This window comes from Nomascus leucogenys, chromosome 13 (genome assembly GCF_006542625.1).
Source record: "Nomascus leucogenys isolate Asia chromosome 13, Asia_NLE_v1, whole genome shotgun sequence".
Classification (NCBI taxonomy): Eukaryota; Metazoa; Chordata; class Mammalia; order Primates; family Hylobatidae; genus Nomascus; species Nomascus leucogenys.
This window is the reverse complement of record NC_044393.1, coordinates 29055838-29079737: the sequence shown is the minus strand read 5'-3', so window position 1 is coordinate 29079737 and position 23900 is coordinate 29055838. Positions and strand designations below refer to the sequence as shown.

Here is a 23900-nt window from a genome sequence, read left to right as displayed (position 1 = left end):
AAGATCGGTACATTATATCAATGTCAATACTACAGAGTTACTGTAGTATTGCTTACAATTGCATGTGAATATACGGTTATCTCAATAGAAATTTTAATTAAGAAATGAAATTTGGCTAGGCATGGTGATGCACGCCTATAGTCCCAGCTACTTGGGAGGCTGAGGCAGGGGGATTGCTTGAACCAGGAGTTCAAGGCTGCAGTGAGCCATGGCTATGCCACTGTACTCGAACCTGGGTAACAGTGATACCTTGACTTTAAAAATATTTTTTTTAAAAAGCGGGACTGGGCACGGTGGCTCACACCTGTAATCCCAGCACTTTGGGAGCCCAAGGTGGGTGAATCACGAGGTCAGAAGTTCGAGACCAGCCTGGCCAACATAGTGAAACCCTGTCTCTACTAAAAATACAAAAATTAGCCGGGCATGGTGGTGTGCACCTGTAGTCCCAGCTACTGGGGAGGCTGAGGCAGGAGAATCGCTTGAACTCGGGAGGCGGAGGTTGTAGTGAGCTGAGATCGCGCCACTGCACTCCAGGCTGGGAAACAGAGCAAGAGTCCATCAAAAAAAAAAAAAAGGAAATTTAAAGCCCAAAGCATTAGATAGAATGATAGAGATATTTGTACTAATAAAATTTTCAGCCCATGGAAAAAAAATCTGAAGGCTCTGCTCAAGGAGGTCTCTTGTCCTTGAGTTAGCAAAGTCACAGGGAGGTAGGCAGTGTGCCCCCAGGTGTGGGAGCAAGCAGGGTCACCCTCAGGACTCAGTATAGAGCGGTGGTACCCTCAGACCCTCTGGGTAGGTTTCCGAGCTTAGCCTTTTGGGCCTCCCTCTGCCCCTCACCCCTCAAGCTGATTGACCATGATCACAAGGGTAGAGCAGAGCCACAGCACCCCCTGCCCTGCACCGCTGCTTGGTCTTTTATGGAGAACAGACATTGTCCTGCTCCCCACTTCACCAGATTAGGCTAAGGACCCTTCCTGGGGAGGCCCCTGTGTCAACTGTGATTAACCGTCTGTGCCTGTGTGTCCCCCAGCAGCCTAAGACTCCTCAACCTTCAGAACAAACCTGATGCCAATCCCAACCAGGAGGGCACGGGAGAGTGTTTGTCTGAGGCACTGAACTACATGGGAAACTGACCGAGGCTGGGGCAAGCCCATCCTGAGACCCCAGGCAGGGCCTCGGCTTTGGTCCAGGATTTGTGGGGTGGTTTTACAAGATCCTGGGATTTCACGTGTGGGCCCCGCTAAGACCTCTTTTCCAGAATGTTGGCTGCCTTGGGCACTGTCTCAAATTCCACCAACAGAGTGGCAGACCCAAGGCTTCCCGCCATAGTACCCCAACATCCCCAGAGCCACAGCTGCATCCCCAAATTAATTGACATCTTCCCATGGGCCGAGCACTTCGTTTCATTTATTTCTCTCAACCACATTACAAGGCAGGCCTTCTTTGTGTGTTTATTTTGCAGAGAAGGAACCCAGGGCTCAGAGAGGTTACGTAACTTGCCCAGGGTCACTCAGCTTGTAAATGGCAGAGCAAGGATTTGAAGAGGCAGTCCTGACATGTGGCAGGCCTGAACGAGTCCCTGCAGATGCAAAGCTGAACGAGAAACATTGCCTGCTCTTAAGGAGCTAATGATAGTATCACCAGACATTTACATAGTGCTTATGATGGGTCAGGCACAGGCTAAGCTCTTTGCCTGTGTTATTTCATTGAATCCACACCACAACCCAGTGGAATAAGGTTATGCCTATTTTATGATGGAAATCGAAGTTCCATGAGGAAGAGAGACCTATTCAAGGTCACATAGTGAGTTGGAAAGTCTGACCTCCTCTTGTTGGTTTCCTCCCTCCTCCAGGCTGGCCTCCCAGGCCCCTCCCTGCTCCTGGTCTGTACACCCCTTCTCCCTTCCACTCGGCTAAGCCTTGTCCATGGCCCTTGCCCCTTTCATTTCTATTCTTAGCATAGTTTGGAGCCTGCAGTTGGGCCACACTATCTGGATGGTGACCCCTGGGGGTACACCTTCTACCCCAGTGTGTCCTTTAGCCCTTCCTCTCTCTTCCAGCTGTGCAGCAAGGGGAGTGTTAGAGGGGCCCACTACCCAGGCCCTTACCTGCCTGTGGTGGCCTACCTAAGTATGCGCAGCACACGCAGCGTAGAGGATGGAGCCCGCAGGACACCCTTAATGCCCTTACCTGGCAGGGAGGCCAGCACACAAGGGGCTGGGGGCGGGACTGGGCTTCTTGGGGTTGAGTGGTTCTGGAAGCCGATATGAGCAGCAGCAACTGCTGGCATTATCTAGGCTCTAAGAATAGCTTGGGATGAAGAGTCAGAGGTTGAGGCCAGGGAAGAGGACAGGAGCCTGTTCCTGCTGCCCCCTCCTGCTGCTTGGCCTGGAAGCTGGGAAACCTGCCTCCTGGCTCACCATTTGCTCTGGGATGGTTTTGCCTAGACACATCTTGTCCACCATTGGACTGGAGGAAAGAGGGTACCCCTGGGACTCAGACCTAGGCTGCTTGACCTCAGGCTGAAGGCAGTGGGCCCACTCTCTGAGGACCAGCCCTTACCCAGGCCCCTCCCCACTAGCAGAGTAGGGGTTTGTATTTTTCAAGGATCATGCTGGAAGTGACCCTTATTCATTTAGCAAACACTTTAAAAATAGGTTATACATACACGATTTAAAGTTCAAAGGGTTTACAAGGGAAAAAAAAAATCACTCTCCCTCCCTTCCCTGGCCCCCAGCTACCAAACACTGTTACCAGCTTTCTTGGGTGACTTCCAAAGGCAGTCCATCCATAGATAAGCACACAGATGCACAAATGTCTCTCTCCCCCGATTTTTATGCAGGAGATGGCATAGCCCATACATTCTTCTGCTCCTTTTTTTTTTTTTTTTTTTTTTGAGATGGAGTCTAGCTCTGTCGCCCAGGCTGGAGTGCAGTGGCACGATCCCGGCTCACTGCAACCTCCGTCTCCTGGGTTCAAGCAATCCTCCTGCCTCAGCCTCCCGAGTAGCTGGATTACAGGCATCTGCCACCATGTCCAGCTAGTTTTTTGTATTTTTAGTAGAGACAGGGTTTCACCACATTGGCCAGGCTGGTCTTAAACTCCTGACCTCAGGGAATCCGCCCGCCTTGGCCTCCCAAAGTGCTGGGATTACTGGTGTGAGCCACCGTACCCAGCCACAACTTTTTTTTTTTTTTGGTAACCTAATGATCTATCTTGGAAATAACAGCAATAGTGTATTGAGTCTCCACTAGTGTCAGGTACTATTCTAAGCACTTTAGATGTTTTAACTCATATAATGCTCATCATAGCACTAGAAGGTAGGTCCTGTTTGTGAATCTCCACCATTAAGAGGTTTAGTCATTCTCCACGACTTTGTGCCTGGTAACTGGCAGAGCCAGGACTAAAAGCCAGGCAGCCTCACTTTAGATGAGGTGCTCCTTCCTCACTGCTCTGTGCTGCCTCCCAAGCTTGAGACACAATGAGACTCACGACATGCCCTCCCTCTTCCTAAGGGCCAAGGTAAGTCATGTACAGTGAACACTTACCACATACCAGGCTGAGGCTGGGCTACTGCAGTGTAAGGAAGACCAGGCCCCTGTCCTCATGGAACTGGCATCCCAGTGCCCATGAGTGTCTGCCAGCCAAGGCAGGAGGAGGGAAACCCACTTGTCTCATACCCACGTGCCCTTGTATAGGTCTGCTGTTCAGACACACCCTGGTCCCATGTCCACTAGTCCTGTAGTCACACCGCCTCTGAGCTGGAAGGCCTTAGAACCCAGAGTTACAGATGGGAACATGGGGGCCCAAACAGAGGTGGACACGAGAGAGCATCACGTGGCCCTGGTGAGACTCATCCCCTGCCTCCCGGGATCCATTTCAGCAGGATGGGTGGGGGGTGACTTTAATCCAGGGCCCAACCATTGTTTGAAGTTGGGAACAATTGAAGGACAAGGGAGCTATAGATAGATCCACAGCTGCTGTCACTTGTCCCAGCCTGGGCACTGGGCCTGAACATTGTCTACAGAGGGGCACTCTAAGCAGTGAGGCCCACTCCTGGGGGTGGGAGGTTGGCCCAGCCCAGCTCAGCTCAGCTCGGCTCTAGAGATACAGAGTCAGAGGCCAAGACAGAAATACAGAGTCTTGGAGGGCAGAGAGTGGGACAGGGCAACATCGAAAGAACAAGACCCTTGAGAGATACGATGGACTCCCATCAAATATTGACAATACTCAGACTGGCTGGGGGTAGGAGGGCAGACGCAGGGCCTGAGCCACAGGTTGAACTCAAGGATGTGGCATGTCAGAGACCTGGACCAGAGTGGGTGCTAGGGTCTGGAGCACCTCAGCCCAGCTCAGGTCTTTCTGTCCATCCCTCCAGAACAGCTGTTCATGTTAATCACTCTTGGGGGCAGCCAGTCTGAGATACCCTTATGTGTGCTCGGGGAGGCCTCTAGGTCTTCCGAAGTGAGAGGTTGTGCTGTCAGGCCTGGTCATGGCTTGAATTCACTGTATGACATCAAGCAAGGACCTGCTTCTCTCTTTGCGCCTCAGTTTCCCCAGCTGTCCAATGAGAGAGCTGGTTGGCATGATGGCTGAAGGGCCCCTTCATCCTCCAATGATGTCAGATTTCCTTTTATGTGTCTAACTCCCTCCTCTTGCTGTGGCTGAGGTCGCAGTCCCCTCCTTTCTTTGTCCTTTGTGAGGATGGGGGACAGCTGGTTCCCCACCCCCTCCCCCCAGTAACCTTTCAGCCATAAATCCATGCTGAGGCATCTCTCCTCCGGATAAACAGCCCTGATGCCTTTTGGCTGCCCTCGTCCTATTTTTTGCTTCAAGCCTCAGAGCTGGGGCCCACTTGGGCCCTCTGCAGCTGCCCAGGGCCCCAGGAGGGGAACAAACCTGGGACAAGCAGGGGCCCAACCACCCCCAGGGTGCCAGGGTCATGGGCCCCTTTCTGGGCCTCACCACCTTGCACTGGGACCATTATGGCAGCCTCCTCCTGAGTCCGTCTTCCTGCCACCGGCCTCACCCCTTCAGTACATCCTCCACACCAGCTGCCACAGGGAGCTTAGGAACACATAAATCTGACCACCCTGTCAAATTCTGTTGCTCAGAGCTCTTTGATGCAAAAAATAAATAAATAAAAATGCCTTTGATGGCGCCCCAACTCCTGCGGGATAAAGCTCCAGATCTGAATCTGGCCTTTGAAGCCCTTCACAGTCCAGCCCACGGCCCAGTCCTGCCCCATTCCCCCTTATGCCCCTGGTGGCCCAGTTGCAGCTGGTGGGGCTGCTCGGGCCCGTCTTCACCCCCTACTCTGCCTTGGAGTTCTAGGTCATGCTATCCATTTCCTGTCCCCTCTTGCCACCTCCACGCCAGACCCATCCGCTCTCACCCGGGTGACAGCGGCAGCTCGCCCCGCTGCCTCCCCTGCCCCTTCCAAGCTGTTCGAGTGGTCACTATGAAACTTCAGCTCACTCACATTTCTGCTCTCACAGGCTCCCTTTGCACTTGCAATACAACCCTGGGTCCCTTCCAAGTCCTTCAAGGCTCTGAATGATCTGCCTGTCCACCCTCACCTTGGAAAACTCTTCCCCTTGTTGACCACTAGGACAGCACCTTAAACATCCCAAGCTGTTTTCTGCCTCATGGCTCTTGTATTTGCTGTTTCTTCTGCTTGGAATACTGTTCCAAGGGCTTCCCACCTGACCGGCTTCTTGGCACTCTCTGGTCTCACCTTCAGTGTCGCCTCTTCAGAGAGGCCTTCCCTCACCTACCGGAACAAAGTACACCCCCATTACCCTCCAGGCTATACTTGTTTCATGCTTACCACTTGCCACAATCTTTAATTTCCTTAAAAATGTGTTTGCTTGTTTATTTTTTGCTTCTCCAGGGGAGTGTCAGCTCTATGTGGGAAGGAACCTTGTTGCTATACCCCTCTTCCTGGCAGTCTGGGTGTCACACTTGTTTGTTTAGAGTCAGGGTCTTGTTCCTGTTGCTCAGGCTGGAGTGCAGTGGCATGATCTTGGCTCACTGCAGTCTTGAACTCCTGGGATCAAGCAATCCTCTTGCCTCTCAGCCTCCTGAGTAGCTGAGATTATAGGCGTGTACCATCATGCCCAGCCAATTTTTTAAATTTTGTAGAGACAGGGTCTTGCTATATCAGCCTAGGCTGGTCTTGAACTCCTTGGCTCAAGTGATCCTCCTGCCTCAAGCCTTCCAAGTTACTGGGATTATCATAGGTGTGAGCCATCATGCCTGGTTAATTTTAAAAATATTTTTTTGTAGAGATGTCACAGGGAGCTTATGAACACATAAATCTGAACACACTGTCAAATTCTCTTGCTCAGAGCTCTTTGATGCAAAAAAATAAATAAAAATGCCTTTGATGGCGCCTCAACTCCTGCAGGATAAAGTTCCAGATCTGAATCTGGCCTTTGAAGCCCTTCACACTCCAGTCCCAACTGCTCAGTCCTGCCCCACTCCCCTTTATGCCCCAGTGGCCCAGCTGGTCTCAAACTCCTGGCCTCAAGTGCTTCTCCCACCTTGGCCTCCAAAAGTGCAGGGATTATGGGCATAAGCCACTGTGCCCAGCCTTCAAAGTAGCTTTTATCCTTCAGACTCCTCCATGTTGATGTGTTCCTTGAGTATCTTTCCTAGACAATGAGTGTCTTTTGTTCCAATCCTGGATACGGAACAGAAGCTGTCAGGTGCATGTTGAATTGAATTCATGTGTCCTTCCCAGCTGTAGAAGCATTATTCACAGAGTCCTTTGATGTCTTTACCCAAAGAAGAAATTCCAGGTATTGGGCTACATTGAGGGCAGATACATTTTGGGCTGGGATCTAAAATCCTGGAGTCTCACTCTCCTGAAATCGGAACGAACTTCAAAGGTCATCCAGTTCAGAGGCCTCAGCCCTGGTCAACCTCTGCCTGAGTCTTCCTTGGTGCTGGCAGGCTCACTTTCCTCCAAGGCAGCCTCTCCCGCTGCTGATGGGCTGAGATGGTGAAAAGTCCCCTTTTGTGTGCATCCACATCCTGCTTCCTGTCGCTGCCCATGGGTCTACTTTTGAGGCTACACAAGTCACATCAGCTCCCTCTGCTCCAGGACAGCTCTTCAAGTTTTTTTGATTTTTTGTTTTTTGAGATGGAGTCTTGCTGTGTCGCCCAGGCTGGAGTGCAGTGGCACGATTTCAGCTTACTGCCACTTCCAGCTCTCAGGTTCAAGTGATCCTCTTGCTTCAGCCTCCCCAAGTAGGTGGGATTACAGGCGCACGCCACCATGCCCGGCTAATTTTTTTTTTTTTTTTTTTGAGATGGAGTCTTGTTCTGTTGCCCAGGCTGGGGTGCAATGGTGCGATCTTGGCTCACTGCAACCTCCGCCTCCCAGGTTCAAGTGATTCTCCTGCCTCAGCCTCCCGAGTAGCTGGGATTACAGGCGCCTGCCACCATGCCTGGCTAATTTTTTTGTATTTTTAGTAGAGACGGGGTTTCACCATGTTGACCAGGCTGGTCTCAAACTCCTGACCTCAGGTAATCCACCCACCTTGGCTTCCCAAAGTGTTGGGATGACAGGCATGAGCCACCATGCCCAGCCTTTTTTTTTTTTTTTTAAGTAGAAACGGGGTTTCATCATGTTGGCCAGGCTGGTCTCAAACTCATGAGCTCAGATGATCCACCTGCCTCAGCCTCCCAAAGTGCTGGGATTACAAGCTCTTCAGGTATTGAAAGTCAGTATCTTAAGTCCTTGCAGGTTATAGTATTTGTTGCAAATCACTCAGAGCATTGGGTTTCCTCTTTGCGTTGTCGTGTTTGTGTGTGAGCTTATCTCAGCAGGAAGATGCACCCTGGGTAGTGGAAGGGAACCTATGAGGAAGATCTAGACCCATTTTGAGGCTTGATTTCTCAGCCCCAGGTTCATACACTGAGTAGGTAACTCTAGGACTCAGACCCACATGATAGGTGTAAGTTAGACTTGCTAGAGGTTCTGATTCTCCAAGCTAATTCTGTTGGTTCCTTGGCAAGAAACCCTACCTTCTGAGCATCCTTGAACAATGAAAAGAATTTTTCCCACTTTCTGGGCTTTCTATAAATTGCTCCAGCCCAGCTCTCCAGCCTCTGACGCCATAGGAGATTAAAATCCTATAATCTATCAGGTTTGGTTCGTTCACTTACTAGGTATTTATTGACCTTCTATGATGTGCAGGCACTTGGCAAGGTGCCGGGGACACAGACCAAGCTGCTGCCCTTGTGCAGGTCTTTTCTAGTGGCAGGAGGTAGGCAAGGTACAACCTAAGCTCTACAAAGAGAATTGAAACAGTGAGGTTCTCACAGAGATAATGTGGAGAGAAAGAAGAAAGGAATACATAATGTAGGACTCCATTCAAACAAATTTCGAAAATAGACAACACTAATCTGTGAGGTTAGAAGTCAGTATTATATTGTGGATCAAGCAAGAGTTGGTATTAAAAAAAATAAAAATAAAAAGTCAGTATTGTATTACCCTAGGTGAGGGATGGCCCGAGGGGGATAATTTTTCATAATTTCTGTTTTTGAACAGGGTACGGTTTTGTTTTGTTGTTGCTTTTGAGACTGGGTCTGTTGCCTAGCTGGAGTGCAATGGTGTGATCTCGGCGCACTGTAACCTCTGCCTCCTGGGTTCAAGCTGTCCTCCCACCTCAGCCTCCTGAGTAACTGAGACTACAGGTGCACGCCACCATGCCTGGCTAATTTTTGTTTGTTTTTTTGTTGTAGAGATGGGGTTTTGATGTGTTGCCCAGGCTGGTCTTGAACTCCTAAGCTTAAGTGATCTGTCCGCCTGGGCCTCCCAAAGTGCTGGAATTATAGACATGAGGTACTGTGCCTGGCCCGGGGTATGTTTACTTTGAGAAAATTCATCAGTATAAGATCATTCACTGCAGCCTTGACTGTAATGGCAAAAACTGAAAACAATCGAAATGTCTACCCAGAGGGGACCCACATCATTTCCTAATGGAGACACGTTGTAGGACTGATTCCTAATAGGGTCTGGGCAGCTGTAATTTTGATAAATATTGCCAAGTTTGGCACTGTAATTTTTTTTTTTTTTTTTTTTGAGACAGAGTCTCACACTGTCGCCCAGGCTGGAGTGCAGTGATGCAGTCTCCACTCACTGCAAGCTCTGCCTCCTGGGTTCACGCCATTCTCCTGCCTCAGCCTCCAGAGTAGCTGGGACTACAGGCGCCCGCCACCACCTCTGGCTAATTTTTTTGTATTTTTACTAGAGACAGGGTTTAACTGTGTTAGCCAGGATGGTCTCGATCTCCTGACCTCATGATCTGCCCTCCTCGGCCTCCCAAAGTGCTGGGATTACAGGCGTGAGCCACCGGGCTTGGCCAGCACTGTAATTTTTAAATGTGTTCATGTAATATGCACACAGTAAAGTGCATACATCTTAGATGTGTAGCTTGATTTGTTTTACAAAGTGCATGCACCTGTGTCCCATGGCTCTACTCGGCATATAGAGCATTTCCTACCTCCCAGAGGCTCTCTGGTGTCTCCAGCCATTACCCTCCCTCAGATGACCACTCTGCCACTTCTGTCACCATCGGCGAGTTTTGCCTGTTTTGAATTTATATGGTTGAAAATGTAGCTGGGAAATTATTTCTCTATATTTCATCTAGCACACCTGTGCATTTGGAATGGGAGCGCATCCGTCGGAGGACTTCCTATGTGATTCTGGTCTGGCCTCTGGCTGGAACCCTGGCTCTGGAACTCCATTGTTCCATGTGTCTGGCGTCTAAGGTTCTCAGATCCTTTGATTCTTGATTCTAAAATCCTGTGGCGTCATGGAGCCCTGAATGGGGTGATGGACAGGAGAGCCTGGAGGTGCCCTGACACATTCCGAAGAGTGTATCAGGCAGATGGACTGCCACCGCCCTGAACCCCTGTCAAGAATGGGCCACGGGAAGGTGGCTTCCTGTAAATCTTCAATGTGAGGATCTGAAGGGGCTCCTAACTGGGTTACATTTCCTTGATTTGCTTCCACTTCAGCCAAACAATTCCTTGATTCTATAAGTTCCAGGGCTGGTTTTCTTCATGTTTGATTTCCCCAGGGGGTCACTAGAAAGAGGATGGGGAGGGAGGAAGGGGGAAAGAGGGCATCAATGCACTCCCAATTCCAAATGCACAGGTGTGCCAGATAAAATATAGAGAAATAAGTGCAAAGCTACATTTTCAACCATATACATTCAGAACAGGCAAAGCTCGCCTATGGTGATAGAAGTGGCAGAGTGGGCCTCTGAGGTAGGGTACTGAGTGGAGGCACCAGAGAGACTCTGGGAGGCAGGCAATGCCCTACACCCTGAGTAGAGCCGAGGGGACACAGGTGTTTGCGCTTTGCAGATGCCCGAGAGGGATGTCCCTCTCCCCCTGCCCCTCCCCCCCCTCCTCTTTTTGATCTGTTCTTCTCCTTCTGTTTCCTTCTTTTTTTGATCTGTTCTTCTCCTTCTCTCTCCTCTTTTTGATCTGTTCTTGGCCATTGCTCATCTGTGAGACTTGGCCAATGCTTTCCTTTCTCTGGGCCTCAGTTTCCCTGGATGTATCAAGAGGGTTGGACTAGATGGTCCAACCTCAGTAGGCATTCTGTGGTTTCCCCTCTGAGTGTCCTTGCTCCCTGTATCTGGAGGTGGGGGTATTTTTCTGGGTGTGTCAGACTCTGTGTGACTCGGTTTCTCCCCGTGAGCTCCTCAGTCTCCTGAACCTCTTACTGCCTTGTCCCTGTCCCCGTGAGTCTCTGCACCCAGCCTCCCTGTCTCTCAGTGGAGTGTCTCTCTCTGCCTTTGTGATCCCCTGACAATGGGAGGTAAAAATAGCCCAGGGGCCGTGCTGGTGGAGATAAAAGGGAATTTGCCTTTTGTGTCCTGTGGCCAGGCTGGGGGGGCTGTGACACGTGGAGATTGCTGACATAGCTCTCCTCCTCTGACCTTGACAGTGGCAATAAAAGGGGTAGCAGAGCTTCCTGCCTTCACCGTGGTGCCGAGGTAGGTGATCAGGGCTGGGGTTGGAGCTGAAGGGAGGGCAGGAGGGTGGGCGGGTGGGTGAGGGTGCCCATGGGTGGCCGTGAGTCTTCCGAATCTGGAGCGGAGGAAGCCCTGGTGTTTGAGGGTGTGCATGTACACTGGGCACTCACCCAAGGAGGCTGGATTGGGAGCCAGAGGGAGTCGCCTAGTATCTGGTCTTGTGGGTTGGGGGATCATGCCCTAGTTCAGCTCCCTCGTCACTGCCATCTTCCAGTACCTGCTGCCTTGGGCCGCCTTGAACCTTCAAGGTTTCCAGCTCCTCCCCCTTCACCCCAGTGCTACTGCCATGATGGATGTGAGTGAACTTGGGGAGTCTGCCCGCTACCTCCGCCAGGGCTACCAGGAGATGACGAAGGTGCACGCTATCCCATGGGACGGTAAGTGGAGACAGAGGGGGAGGGGACACAGCCACAGAGATGTCCTTATGGACTCAGACCAGGAATTGGGAGGGGTGGCACCAGCTCAGGGCTGAAAGGGCATTGGGGCCTGACAGCTGGAGCCTTGGACCTTTCCCGCAGAGTCTGGGGCCTGGAAGTTAAAACCCCAGGGACACTGTATATCACTCTGTGAAATGGGATAATAGCACCTGCCTTCCGGAGCTGCAGTTTATGAAGACTCAGGCTGGAGCCCGAGGCCTCTGAGATGAGACTGATCGGCATGTATGCAGGCTGCCTCTGCGTGTCCACAAAACTTGCGCTGGGGTTATTTTTAGTGCTTTCTGCAGAGCCAAAGCCAGCCTTTATTAGGGACAGGAATAAAGGCTGTACTCTATTTATGACCTGGTTTCCTCATAGGACAATACTAACAATAGGCAGTGTGTACCGAATGCTTATTGTGTGTCAGGCCCAGAGCAGATGACTTTCCATGCATCATCTCATCAACCTGGGGAGGTGGGGCCAGCGCCAGACCTAGCTTCACAGGGCGCCAGGCTAAGAGGGACCTTGGGCTGGATTCAACACTCTGCTGTTGCCATCTTGAAAGTTTTAATTGTTTTCAACAAGGGGACCCACATTGTCATTTTGTACTGGGGTCTGTAGGTTATGTAGATGGTCCTAGATGGTCCTGACCCAGGCACTTGGCAGAGCAGGGGACACAAACTCCGGTTTGCAGCCTGAGTCCATGCTTCTAACCACCATGAAATCTGGGCTCCTCAAAGCTCTGGGGACAGCTGGCCAGGCAGGAGAGCACAGGTTACAGAGTTAGGAGGCCTGGATTTGAGTCTTCAGTGAAATAGGGAAGGCAGGACCCCTCCCTAAGAGTCATATGCCTGATATCGAGGGGCTGCTCCATATGGGACCTAAGGAGATCCCCATAACATTTTGCATGTGAGGGAACTGGCCCAGAGAGAATCAGGGATTTTCCTGAGGTCAGAGGGCAAATATGGCGGAAGCAGGGATTGGAACCCAACCATGTAACCCAGACTCATCCTCCAATAAGGGGATCTCTAGGGACCCTCCCAGCTCCGCCCTTCCTGAGCCTGGGTTTGGAGGGTTCTTCACTGGAACTCCTGTGTCCTGGCAGAGGGGCTTTGGGGAGGGTCACAGCTCTATGGATACCATGGCTTGGGAACTTCAGCTAGAACCCTGGAGGTGCCTCAGCCCCTCTCTGAGTCCAGAGCTCTCTCTGCAACCCAGGGAAGAAGCGAGTCTGGGTGCCTGATGAACAGGACGCCTACGTGGAGGCCGAGGTCAAGTCGGAGGCTACCGGGGGCAGAGTCACCGTGGAGACCAAAGACCAGAAGGTTCCGTTCCCCCTTTCCTGAGATTAGCCTCTCTGTCCCTAGGCCTCCTGGCCAACAGGATCTGCACTCTGGTTGAAGGGGGGTCTGGGTATGTGGGTGGGGGTGACAGGTGAGGTCGGTCGGTTCCTCCTGGTCCCCCGACCCCTGACACGATCTCCCTGGTAGGTGCTGATGGTGCGTGAAGCCGAGCTTCAGCCCATGAACCCCCCTCGCTTCGACTTACTGGAGGACATGGCCATGATGACGCACCTGAACGAGGCCTCTGTGCTGCACAACCTGCGCCAGCGCTATGCCCGCTGGATGATCTATGTGAGCCCCAGGCCCGGGCCATGGGCGGGGTGGGGCTTGTATGTGGGGCGGGGCTAGAGATGAGGCTCTGGGGGCGGGCCCATAGCAGTGGGGCGGGGCTGTGAGCGATGGGGCGGGTCCATAGCGGTGGGGCGGGGCTGTGAATGATAGAGCGGGTCCATAGCGGGGGTGGGGCTGTGAGCGATGAGGCGGGGCTGTGAGCAGTGGGGGCGGGGCTGGAGGTTGGGCCTTGGGACCTTAGGGGAGCAGCTGTAGTGGTGGTGGTGGTGGGGGGGGGGGGGGGGGGGGGGGGGTGGGGGGTCTAGAACTCAGCTGCGGACTATAGAGGCCGTGCGCGTGGGCTGGGGCGGCGCTGTGAGCACAAGTCAGGGGTGAGGCCAGGACGGCCACAGTGGGTGTGGTGTGGCAAGTCAAGTGGCTCCTTGAGGAATATCACAGGGGTCTTCTGAAGACTGGGGCCTGGGGCCTGGCGATAGGAACTTGGGTTATCCCTCCCAAAACCCTACCTATATGGGGGGACGTGATGGCCCATGCCTGTAATCCCAGCACTTTGGGAGGCCGAGGCGGGCGGATCACCTGAGGTCAGGAGTTTGAGACCAGCCTGGCCAACATGGTGAAACCCCATCTCTACTAAAAATACAAAAATTAGCCGGTCGTGGTGGCGTGCTCTTGTAGTCCTAGCTACCCTGGGAGGCTGAGGCAGGACCCAGGAGGCGGAGGTTGCAGTGAGCCGAGATCATGCCATTGCACTCCAGCCTGGGAGACAGAGCAGGACTCCATCTCAAAAACAACAACAACAACAACATAAACCCTACCTGTACTCTCTCTTCAGACCTACTCAGGCCTCTTCTGTGTCACCATCAACCCCTACAAATGGCTCCCAGTCTACACGGCCTCCGTGGTGGCCGCTTACAAGGGAAAGCGCCGCTCGGAGGCCCCGCCCCATATATATGCGGTGGCGGACAACGCTTACAACGACATGCTGCGCAGTAAGGGCCGCCTGGACTCCTCCCCAACCCCAAACCCCGACCTCAGTCCCGGGAGGCCTCTGTAAAGGACCCCCTTCCCCCACTGGCACTGCCCCGCTTTTGACGCTGCTGGACATGGTCGCCCAGCCGTTCTGTCCCTCCACATGGGAGCTGACCTCCACTAGGGACATCCCCACCTGCTCCTTCCCATTCCTGGTTCTGGATGGTGGGGTCTGCCCCAGATGGATACCCAGGGTGTTGCACCTGTGGCTGGCTCCACACCTTGGCTGACTTCTCTATCCCCTTCCCTTTCCTCCAGACCGAGACAACCAGTCCATGCTGATCACGTGAGTGTGGGGCTCTGGGGGTGGGGTGGAAAATGCTGGCCATCTGGCAGAAAGAGGGCGGTACCACAGTCATTTCCCAGGATTGAATCCAAAGTGCTTAGGCCAGGACTTTTACCACCTGGAGCTAGTGTCCCAGCTGAAGCTAAATTAGGCCTGAGCACTTTCCCTGCCCCCATTCTGAACAGATGTGTTCTTGATGGGGTATAGGGAGGGGACACCCACAAACGGAGTGACCACCAGCCCCATACCTCCTCTCCCTGGGGCCTGGAATCTCCCATCTTGATCCTTTGGGGTTCTAATTCTGGCTCGGGGCAGCGGGAAGATTCCTCTGCTTTTCTTCCTTTTTACCATCTACTTATGTCTGAATCTTACCTCTGATCTTTCCATTGCCTCTGTGGGAAAATGGTAGAATAATTCTTACATGCCAGGCTCCTGTCCAGTCAGGCCAATACGGACAATGTTTAGTGTGAGTGTGCATGTGCGTATGCAGTTAAGAGCAAGTGCCTTGGCTGGGCACAGTGGCTCATGCCTATAATTTCTGCACTTTGGGAGGCTGAGATGGGTGGATCACTTGAGGTCAGGAGTTTGAGACCAGCCTGGCCAACATGGTGAAACCCCATCTCTACTAAAATATAAAAAATTAGCCGGGCATGGTGGCAGGTGCCTGTAATCCCAGCTACTCAGGAGGCTGAGGCAGGAGAATTGCTTGAACCCAGGAGGCGGAGGTTGCAGTGAGCCGAGATCACGCCACTGCACTCCAGCCTGGGCTACAGAGTGAGACTCCATCTCAAAAAATAATAATAATAATAAGCACGTACCTTTAACCCAGACGGGCCCGGCTGAGTACGGTGGCTCACGCCTGTAATCCCAGCACTTGGGGAGGCTGAGGCAGGAGGATTGCCTGAGGCCAGGGGTTTGAAACCAGCTGGGCAACATAGCGAGATCCCATCTTTACAAAAAAACAATTGAAAAGTTAAATAAAAAATCCTACCTACCACACAGTTATGAGTCTGAGTTGATATATGTGCCTGGCACACAGCAGGGACAGCCACAGAACTCCCGAGGCCCAGTTCCTTGTTCCTAAAATGGCGGTGATAATGGAGCCTGCTTTCCAGGGTTTTCTGAGCCATAACTGAGCCAGTGGAGTGAAGTGTTGGGCACTGAGTTGGTGCCTAGTGGACAGTGGCATCGTCATGTGTTGTCATCTCACAGGGATGGGCTACACTGGCTTGCTTTGTACACCTGTGAGGGTTGGTCCATCCTTGGGGGTTTCAAGTTGGGGGGAAGGAGAGGTGGGGGCTCTGCTTGAGGGGTGAGGCATTGGGGGCGGGGGAGAATTAGGCCAGATGGGCATTGGTGACTCATGTTTGTGTCGTCCAAGCGGAGAGTCGGGGGCCGGTAAGACGGTTAACACCAAGCGGGTCATTCAGTACTTTGCCATCGTCGCTGCCCTGGGAGACGGGCCGGGCAAGAAGGCCGTAAGACTGCCCACTCGGGCACGCTCCCCGTTGCTTCTCGCTGGTTTTCTTTTCTTTCTTCCTCTCCTTTTGTTTTTTTTTCCCTTTTTAAAAATTTTACTCCCCAGAACCCTGAGCCCTGCCTGAGCCTCCCACCCTGGTGGGGGACTCTGGCCTGAGCAAGGCTTGACCAGAAAGGCTGTGGCCACCTGACGTGCCTGCCTTCGCCTTCCCATTCATAAACATGGAGGGGTGGGGCCACGTTGCTCTTTCTAAATTTGTGTACTTTTTATCTTCCATTGTGACCTTCATATATTGAAAGAGTTTACTAGATGGGCTGCTTTACTAAGTGTTGTTGTCTTGGTTTCCCTGACAGTTACCTGCTGCTGACACATTAGATACAGAGGTTGGCTGGCATGCAGGGCACTGGGCATTCCCAGCAGCCGGGTTGGCAGGGCAATTTCGTGCCTTGTGATTTCTGTACAGTTTTTGGAAATTTCTGAAACAATGGGGCCCAGTTTTTTTGTTTTTGTTTTTAAGGCATAACATTTCATCCCTATCCTTGGGGCCAGTTGTTCAGAGCCCTGTGGCTACCCCCAGATGGGCTGCCTTTTCTTTCCAGAAGCCCGAGGCCTCCCTCCCCACCCAGTCCCTGGTCCTGGTCCTGTTGAGCCTTGCTTTATTCTGGGTGTTTTTCTTTTTTTTTCTCCTATTTTCTTTTCTCTCTCTTTTTTTTTTTTTTTTTTTTTTGCCTTTTCCTTTTTACCCGTTTGATGGTCTTGATTTTTGATTTTCATTTCAGTTTTGTTTTGTTTTGTTTTGTTTTTGCTGTTGACTTTTTGGTCCTTTTCCCTCCTTCCCTTTCCTGCCCTGTCTTCCAAATCCCTAAAAAGATCTCTGGGGATGTAACAGACAGTTGGGTTGGTCAAGTGACAGGAAGAGATATCAGGGAGAGGCCAGAGCTGGCAGGGACACAGCTGGAAGGGTAGAGGAGCACCTGGGCAGAAAGGAGCCGGGACAGTAGAGCCCAGGGGAGAGGGTCAGGCAAGGGAGGGGTGGGAGAGGCTGCCCTCAGGAGCCATGGCTGTAGGAACTTAAAAGATTGATCAGCTCCCCTTACCTTGGCCCCAAATTTGGCCAAATGGGCTAGAGAAAGCCCTGCACAAAACACTGGATGGGAGTGTATTGGGGGGTCCCACCTCCCCTGCCCAATGTCCCTGTGGGTATTTTAACTCTTGGGCTCCCTGGAGGTGAATGAATGATCACAAAGTACGTGGTGGTGTATCTGTTCCCTCCAGAATCCATTCCTTCCCTTCTCTCCCTTTCTTCCTTGGCTCCCAGCATCCGGAGTAGGGAAGAGAAGGAAAGGAAAAGGAAGGGAAGGTGAGGATGAGGCTAGGATGGGGAGAGGGAGGATCTGCTCAATTCAGTTAGTCCCCCTGGGTGACACCCAGGACAGCTGTGGCGTCCAGGAGGCAGGATGCTGGGCACCTGCCCTGCCGCTCCTGACTTGCTATGTGGCCTTGAGCAGATCCACTCCCTGCTCGGAGCTTAGTTTCCTCATTTGCAAATTAGGGCTAATAATGGGCACCTGGCAGGGCCGTTGTGCGCACTGGTAGGTATACAGGCAGACATACAATGAAGACACACCCAATTGCATTACAAAGGAGAGGTATGTAAGGTCATAGTGGGAGGTTAGGGCAGGAAGGTTCAGACCAGGAAGAGGTCTATTCCAGCTTTGGAGCAGCCAGGAGGCCTTCCTAGAGGAGGGGGCACTTGGGCTGGGCTCTGGAGGACCCTAGATTTTAGTCGGGAGGCCCCTGGGGCTTGGAGCAGGGCTGCTGCATGCAGACTGGAAAATGAAGGGAGGGCAGAGGCTGGACTGGGGCAGAGGAGGCTGCAGGTGGAGACTCTGGCTGGGGCTGTGCCAATCCCACTTTCGAGCATTTTGCCTCCTAACAGCTGGCGGAGGGTCAGGCTGAGGGGCTGAGGGTGGGGGCCGTGCATTCTGGTGACTAACTCCACCCCCCTGTCCTGCTGCCCGCTGCCTCCCGCTGATACCCCGCTCCACCCCGCCCTGCCCCCCGGAGGCCTGGCCCTCTTATGTTGTCTGTCTTCTCCCCCCAGCAATTTCTGGCAACAAAGACTGGGGTGAGTATGGGGCCAATGTCAATGGGGCAGCCCTGGGGGTACCCCCTTCCTCTGCACAACAGAGGGGCCACGGGTGGCTCTGGCCTCCCGGTGGGTAGGCACCAGAACTGACAGACCCTTCACCCCCGCTGCTCCAGGGCACCCTTGAGGATCAAATCATCGAGGCCAACCCTGCCATGGAGGCCTTTGGCAACGCCAAGACCCTGAGGAATGATAACTCCTCCCGCTTTGTGAGTGGCCGAAGTGGGAGGGGTGGCGGGGATGTGGCAGGCCACCAGCGGCAGGCCGGGCACAAGTGGGGACAGTGCTGGCTGTGCCCCTTGGCTGAGGGCTGCCCCTCTCCCCACAGGGCAAGTTCATCCGCATTCACTTTGGTCCCTCTGGGAAGCTGGCATCCGCGGATATTGACAGCTGTGAGTCAGCCCCCTGCGGGCGGTGCAGGGGAAGGAGGCCTGAGCCCGGTCACCCCAACTCGGCCTCTGTCATCACGACTTCTGGGCTCCCGCCTGCTCTGGGCACTTCTGTCTACCCCCTGGCTGCTGCCCAGCTCAGGCCACCTCACCTATCACCAGAACATCACCCCAGCCTCTGCCTGGTCTCCAGCTTCCTCTCCTCTACGCGGCTATAGTTTTGCTGGTCATATCCTGTTCCTGCTTGAAAGCTTTCTCTAGATCCCCGTCACCTGAGGATGGAGACCCAAATCCTCATTTGGCCAGTCAGGCTCCTGTGACTGCACCCCTAGCCCATCCCCAGTCTTCTCTCGGACCACCAAGAGGGCAGGCCTGGCCCATGGCCCTCCTGCCCCAGCTACACAGCTACACGTAGAGTGCCCCATCCTTCCAGGCACCCCGCTGGGAAGTGCCCCAATGCTACCCAGCCGCACAGACCCCAGGCGCCTAGGCCACACTCAAGGGGGCCAGGGACACAGAGTGGCACCCACGTTGGCCACTCCCCACGTTGGGCTGCATGGCTAGGTCTTGACAGATGAGCACAGGCAGGCAGTGACGGGGACAGGGATAGGCTGTAATTCACACCCTGACCCCTACACACACACACACACACACACACACACACACACACACACACACACACACGGAGGCTCGGCCACACACGCACACACGCTGACACACCAACAGATAACCTGCACATGCAGACACCACACTCACCCCCCCACACACACACAAGGACACACACTGACCCATCTGGCCAGAGACACAGACACACATACACGTACAGACACACAGCTCATGCGATGACACAGGCACAGGAGAGACGCCCTCCCCACACAAGACGCAGCCCCCCTGCACACTCCCTGCCCCCCTCTTTCCCTCCGCATTGTCCCCTTGGGACATCCACTCTGGGGAGGTGCGGGAGATGGCAGGCCAGCTCCCCTTCTCCCCAGATCTCCTGGAGAAGTCACGGGTGATCTTCCAGTTGCCCGGTGAGCGCAGCTACCACGTCTACTACCAGATCCTCTCAGGGAAGAAGCCAGAGCTGCAGGGTGAGGGGCAGTACAATGAAGGGGCTGGGAGTCAGAACCTGGAGGGGCTGCCTGGTGCTTCCTGGCCTCCATCAGGCCAGGCCCTGGTGGTCTTTCCCTCCCTGTCCTGGGGTCTGTGGCCTCTCTTCTTTCTTGGGACTTTTGGTTACTTTCCTGCTAGGGAACAGTCCTCTTAGCTCCAGCAACCTGCCAACGTGTTATCGCTTCCTCCAGGAGCCTAAGCCCTAAACCCCACTTGCTGTCCTGACACTAGAGAGGTTCCATCCAGCACCAAGGCAGACTGATGACTATCTAGGCCCAGCTCTCCTCCCTGGCAAGCCCCTCGAGGGCGGAGTCTGGTCCTCCCTGTGCGCCAGCATCTAGCATGGGATCCGGGCCAGAGGGGGCCGTGAGCAACACTCAAAAGATGAGTGAGACGTGGGGACTGTGGTTCATTCCTCAGAGAACCAGAAAAAGAAGCCAGGGTCAAAGTGAAGGCCAGGTCAGGGCCCCTCACTCTCAGTGCCCTTGGCCTTGGCGGGGGTGAGGATGAGAAACTTGGGCCCCAGACTGGGAGATGAGGTCCTCTGGGAGGGCCCTAGGCTCCTGCTGGGCTTGCCCCCCAGGACCCCCTATGCTGCAATTGTTGGGGGGAGAATAGCTGGTAAGCACCGCCTGACCCGCCCTTCTCTGCCCTGTGTCTCCAGACATGCTGCTTCTGTCTATGAACCCCTATGACTACCACTTCTGCAGCCAGGGCGTCATCACCGTGGACAACATGAATGATGGGGAGGAGCTCATTGCCACCGACGTACGGGCTCTGGTGGGAGGGGAGCTGTGTGGGCGCCCGTGGTGGGATCGGGCAGCACTGCCGGTGCCCCCAGCTGCATGAATGGTCCGGGGGTAGTGCCTGGCTGGACCCTGGCGGAGCCCAGACCTCTCTGAACTCGCTTTCCCCGCCACCCCCCAGCATGCCATGGACATCCTGGGCTTCAGCGTGGATGAGAAGTGCGCCTGCTATAAGATCGTGGGCGCCCTCCTGCACTTTGGCAACATGAAGTTCAAGCAGAAGCAGCGTGAGGAGCAGGCGGAGGCTGATGGCACTGAGAGTGAGGGGCCCTGACCTGGCCTTCACCTTGACCCAGACCTCAGCATCCTGTCCATGATGGTTAACCCCAACTCTTATCCACAACCTTTCACCTCAGTCTTACCTGGCCCTGCCTCCTCAGCTCCAAACCCTTACCCTCCTGAGGCTTTGCTAGCCCTGAACTTGACCTCTCTTAACTTCCCTCTCCTAGCCCCAGGCTGAGACAGTAGAGCCCCTGAGTGCCCATGGTGGTGTCCTCCTCCCTTACCCCACTCGTGTGCCCTGCCAGGTGCCGACAAGGCTGCCTACCTGATGGGGGTCAGCAGTGGGGACCTCCTCAAAGGCCTTTTGCACCCCCGGGTGCGTGTAGGGAACGAGTATGTGACCAAGCTCCAGAGTGTGGAGCAGGTGAGCTGCCTGCAGGCCAAGCCCATGGGGGACAACCTCAAGGCAGGGTCCCCTCCTTGCCAGGTCCCAGCCCAGCCTCCCTGCACCTCCAGGTGGTGTTTGCTGTGGGGGCTCTGGCCAAGGCCACCTACGACCGGCTGTTCAGGTGGCTGGTGTCTCGGATCAACCAGACCCTGGACACAAAGCTGCCCCGGCAGTTCTTCATCGGGGTTCTGGACATCGCTGGGTTTGAGATCTTTGAGGTGAGGACAGGCCCTCACCTTGGGCTCTGTTCTCTCCAAGGTAGAGGACATGGGCCTGTGGGGGCGGGGGGGGCAGAAGCCCTGGCCTTCTGCCTGCAAGTTGTGGGTGAACTCATGCCCCTCTCCAGGCCTCCCTTTCCCCATCTGTGAGAGGTCTGCTGAGCCAGGCTCCTCCCTCTTGTAGTTCAACAGCTTCGAACAGCTGTGCATCAACTTCACCAATGAGAAATTGCAGCAGTTCTTCAACCAGCACATGTTTGTGCTGGAGCAGGAGGAGTACAAGCGTGAGGGCATCGACTGGGTCTTCATCGACTTTGGCCTTGACCTGCAGCCTTGCATCGACCTCATCGAGAAGGTGGGGGCCGTGGCAAGGTCACTTTGAGGAAGGGAGGGTGTGTGTGGTGAGCAAGCAGGGATGGATGACCATGGCTTGCATAGAAGCCTGTGCAAATGTGCATGGAAGCGTGTGACTGCGCTGCAGTAAGTATGCATATGTGAGTGTAGTTGGCAGAGTGTTTATGTGCTTGTGTAAGGGCACGTGTGAGTGGGTGTGTTGGAATTGACCGTGAGTGAGCCTTGGTGAGTGTGTGAGCAGTGTGAATGCATGCATCCCAGTACTGTGGACAACAGCTCCTCCTGGGTGCTCAGAATTCTGCAGCTCACAAGGCCCTATCTGCAGCCACAATTTCACTGGATCCCTACAACTGCCCTGGGTGCAGGGCAGGGTGTGTTTCCTTGTTTTTGTGATTGTGGAACATGGTTTATTTACCCATTGTACAAAGAATGGAAGAAAGAAAATTTGAAAAATTGGCAGGGGAAAAAAATGTTTCTCCCCATTCCTACTACAGCTGGTCACATGTCACTTAGGTTTATTTCCTTGAAATCCTTTATCCTTTTTTTTTTTTTTTTTTTTTTTTTTTTTTTTTTGAGATGGAGTCTCACTCTGTCACCCAGGCTGGAGTACAATGGCACCATCTCAGCTCACTGCAACCTTCACCTCCAGGATTCAAGCAATTCTCCTGCCTCAATCTCCCAAGTAGCTGGGATTACAGGCATGTGCCACCACACCTGGCCAATTTTTGTATTTTTAATAGAGACATGGCTTCGCCATTTTGGCCAGGCTGGTCTCGAACTCCTGACCTCAAGTGATCCACCCGCCTTGGCCTCCCAAAGTGCTGGGATTACAGGCGTGGGCCACCACGCCTGGCCTATCCATTTTCTTTTATAGACACAGATTTCATTTCATATCCTACTTTTTCTCTGAAAATGTATTTTGATGCTGCTGATGGCAAGAGTAGTTCATGCAGTGGATGAGTTTCATACGATGCATTTCTGCAGTCCCCTACGGCTGGGCATTTAGGTGACTGACAGCTTTTTAAATATTATATCAGCACTGAAGACATTCATCTTCCCACTCTGCAGGTTAGAAGACTGAGGCTTAGTGATGTCGGAGGGCCCCACAGGTAGTGAGTGAGGAAGCCAAAATGTGAACTTGATGGCTTTTTTTTTTTACTTACCCCGTGTTTGTGTGTGACAGCCATGGCTGTGGCGGGGGTGAGAGTGGGTACAGAGATGCCAGCTTGGGTTTGCCATTGTTAGAAGTGAAGATGACACCTCGGTGCTGTAGATTTTGCAGGAGGGGACTGGAGCCAAGCCACAAACTTTTCTCTGTTAGGAGATGGGTTCCGACCATCTGGGGAGATGGCTGAGGCTGGGGATCTGGGAAGGCTCCCAGAAGGGACATGGCCTGAGGAACAGGGGTTCAGTCCTCCCAGGATGGACTGGCTTGATGGTGGCTTTTCAAGCTCCTTCTGTTCCCAGCCACTGGGCATCCTGTCCATCCTGGAGGAGGAATGCATGTTCCCCAAGGCCTCAGACGCCAGCTTCCGGGCCAAGCTCTATGACAACCACGCGGGGAAGTCACCCAATTTCCAGCAGCCTCGGCCTGACAAGAAGCGCAAGTACCAGGCCCACTTCGAGGTGGTCCACTACGCAGGCGTGGTAGGTGCTTGCTGGAACCCCAGCCCTCAGCCAGACTCCTCCCTCCCTGCTCCAGGTCTCCCACCCGGGCTCAGCACCTGTCTGGTCTCTCCAGGTGCCTTACAGCATCGTGGGCTGGCTGGAGAAAAACAAGGATCCCCTGAATGAGACCGTGGTCCCCATCTTCCAGAAGTCACAGAATAGGCTCCTGGCGACTCTCTATGAGAACTATGCGGGCTCCTGCTCCAGTGAGTACCGAGGGACGAGATCTCCGCTCTGACAGGGCCCCACAGAGCAACATTCCCTGGAGTGACCAGGCCCCTTGTCTCTATCAGCCGAGCCCCCCAAGTCTGGGGTGAAAGAGAAGCGTAAGAAGGCAGCATCATTCCAGACGGTGTCCCAGCTGCACAAGGTAAGGCCCCATCTGGGAGATAGATCCTCACTCTTGGCAGCCTCCAGCCCTGTCCTTCACCCCCTGCCCTGTCCCCTGTGCCTTGGGCGGGCGGCCGTTAAGACTTGCAGTGATGTTTAACTCCTCTCCACGTGAACATCACAGCAAGTCTGTGCTGCTTCCCGTCCCTACGCTGCCTGGGCAGGTTTTGTGGGGAAGGGGTGGGAGCCCTGGGGCTCTGGGAGGGATGGGGATTTGGCAGGGGAATGAAGACTTT

At 53.7% G+C, this 23900-nt stretch overlaps 1 protein-coding gene across 2 annotated transcripts in view; it reads left to right on the top strand.

Moving 5' to 3' along the window:
• MYH7B (myosin heavy chain 7B) overlaps positions 1-23900 on the top strand; it is a 46236-nt gene that overhangs the window by 10842 nt on the left and 11494 nt on the right. The window contains exons 4-22 of one of the 2 annotated variants that reach the window (XM_030825873.1): positions 10975-11023; positions 11277-11439; positions 12697-12803; positions 12969-13112; positions 13945-14101; positions 14400-14427; positions 15809-15905; positions 18012-18035; positions 18173-18265; positions 18385-18448; positions 19438-19536; positions 20223-20326; positions 20486-20624; positions 20892-21010; positions 21103-21252; positions 21437-21607; positions 23074-23253; positions 23348-23480; positions 23568-23644. In XM_030825873.1, coding sequence (XP_030681733.1) covers positions 10975-11023; positions 11277-11439; positions 12697-12803; positions 12969-13112; positions 13945-14101; positions 14400-14427; positions 15809-15905; positions 18012-18035; positions 18173-18265; positions 18385-18448; positions 19438-19536; positions 20223-20326; positions 20486-20624; positions 20892-21010; positions 21103-21252; positions 21437-21607; positions 23074-23253; positions 23348-23480; positions 23568-23644 — 2098 coding nt within the window. Of the gene's footprint in view, positions 1-10974; positions 11024-11276; positions 11440-12696; positions 12804-12968; positions 13113-13944; positions 14102-14399; positions 14428-15808; positions 15906-17268; positions 18036-18172; positions 18266-18384; positions 18449-19437; positions 19537-20222; positions 20327-20485; positions 20625-20891; positions 21011-21102; positions 21253-21436; positions 21608-23073; positions 23254-23347; positions 23481-23567; positions 23645-23900 lie in introns of those variants that run through there. The other variant, XM_030825872.1, reaches the window with a different exon arrangement.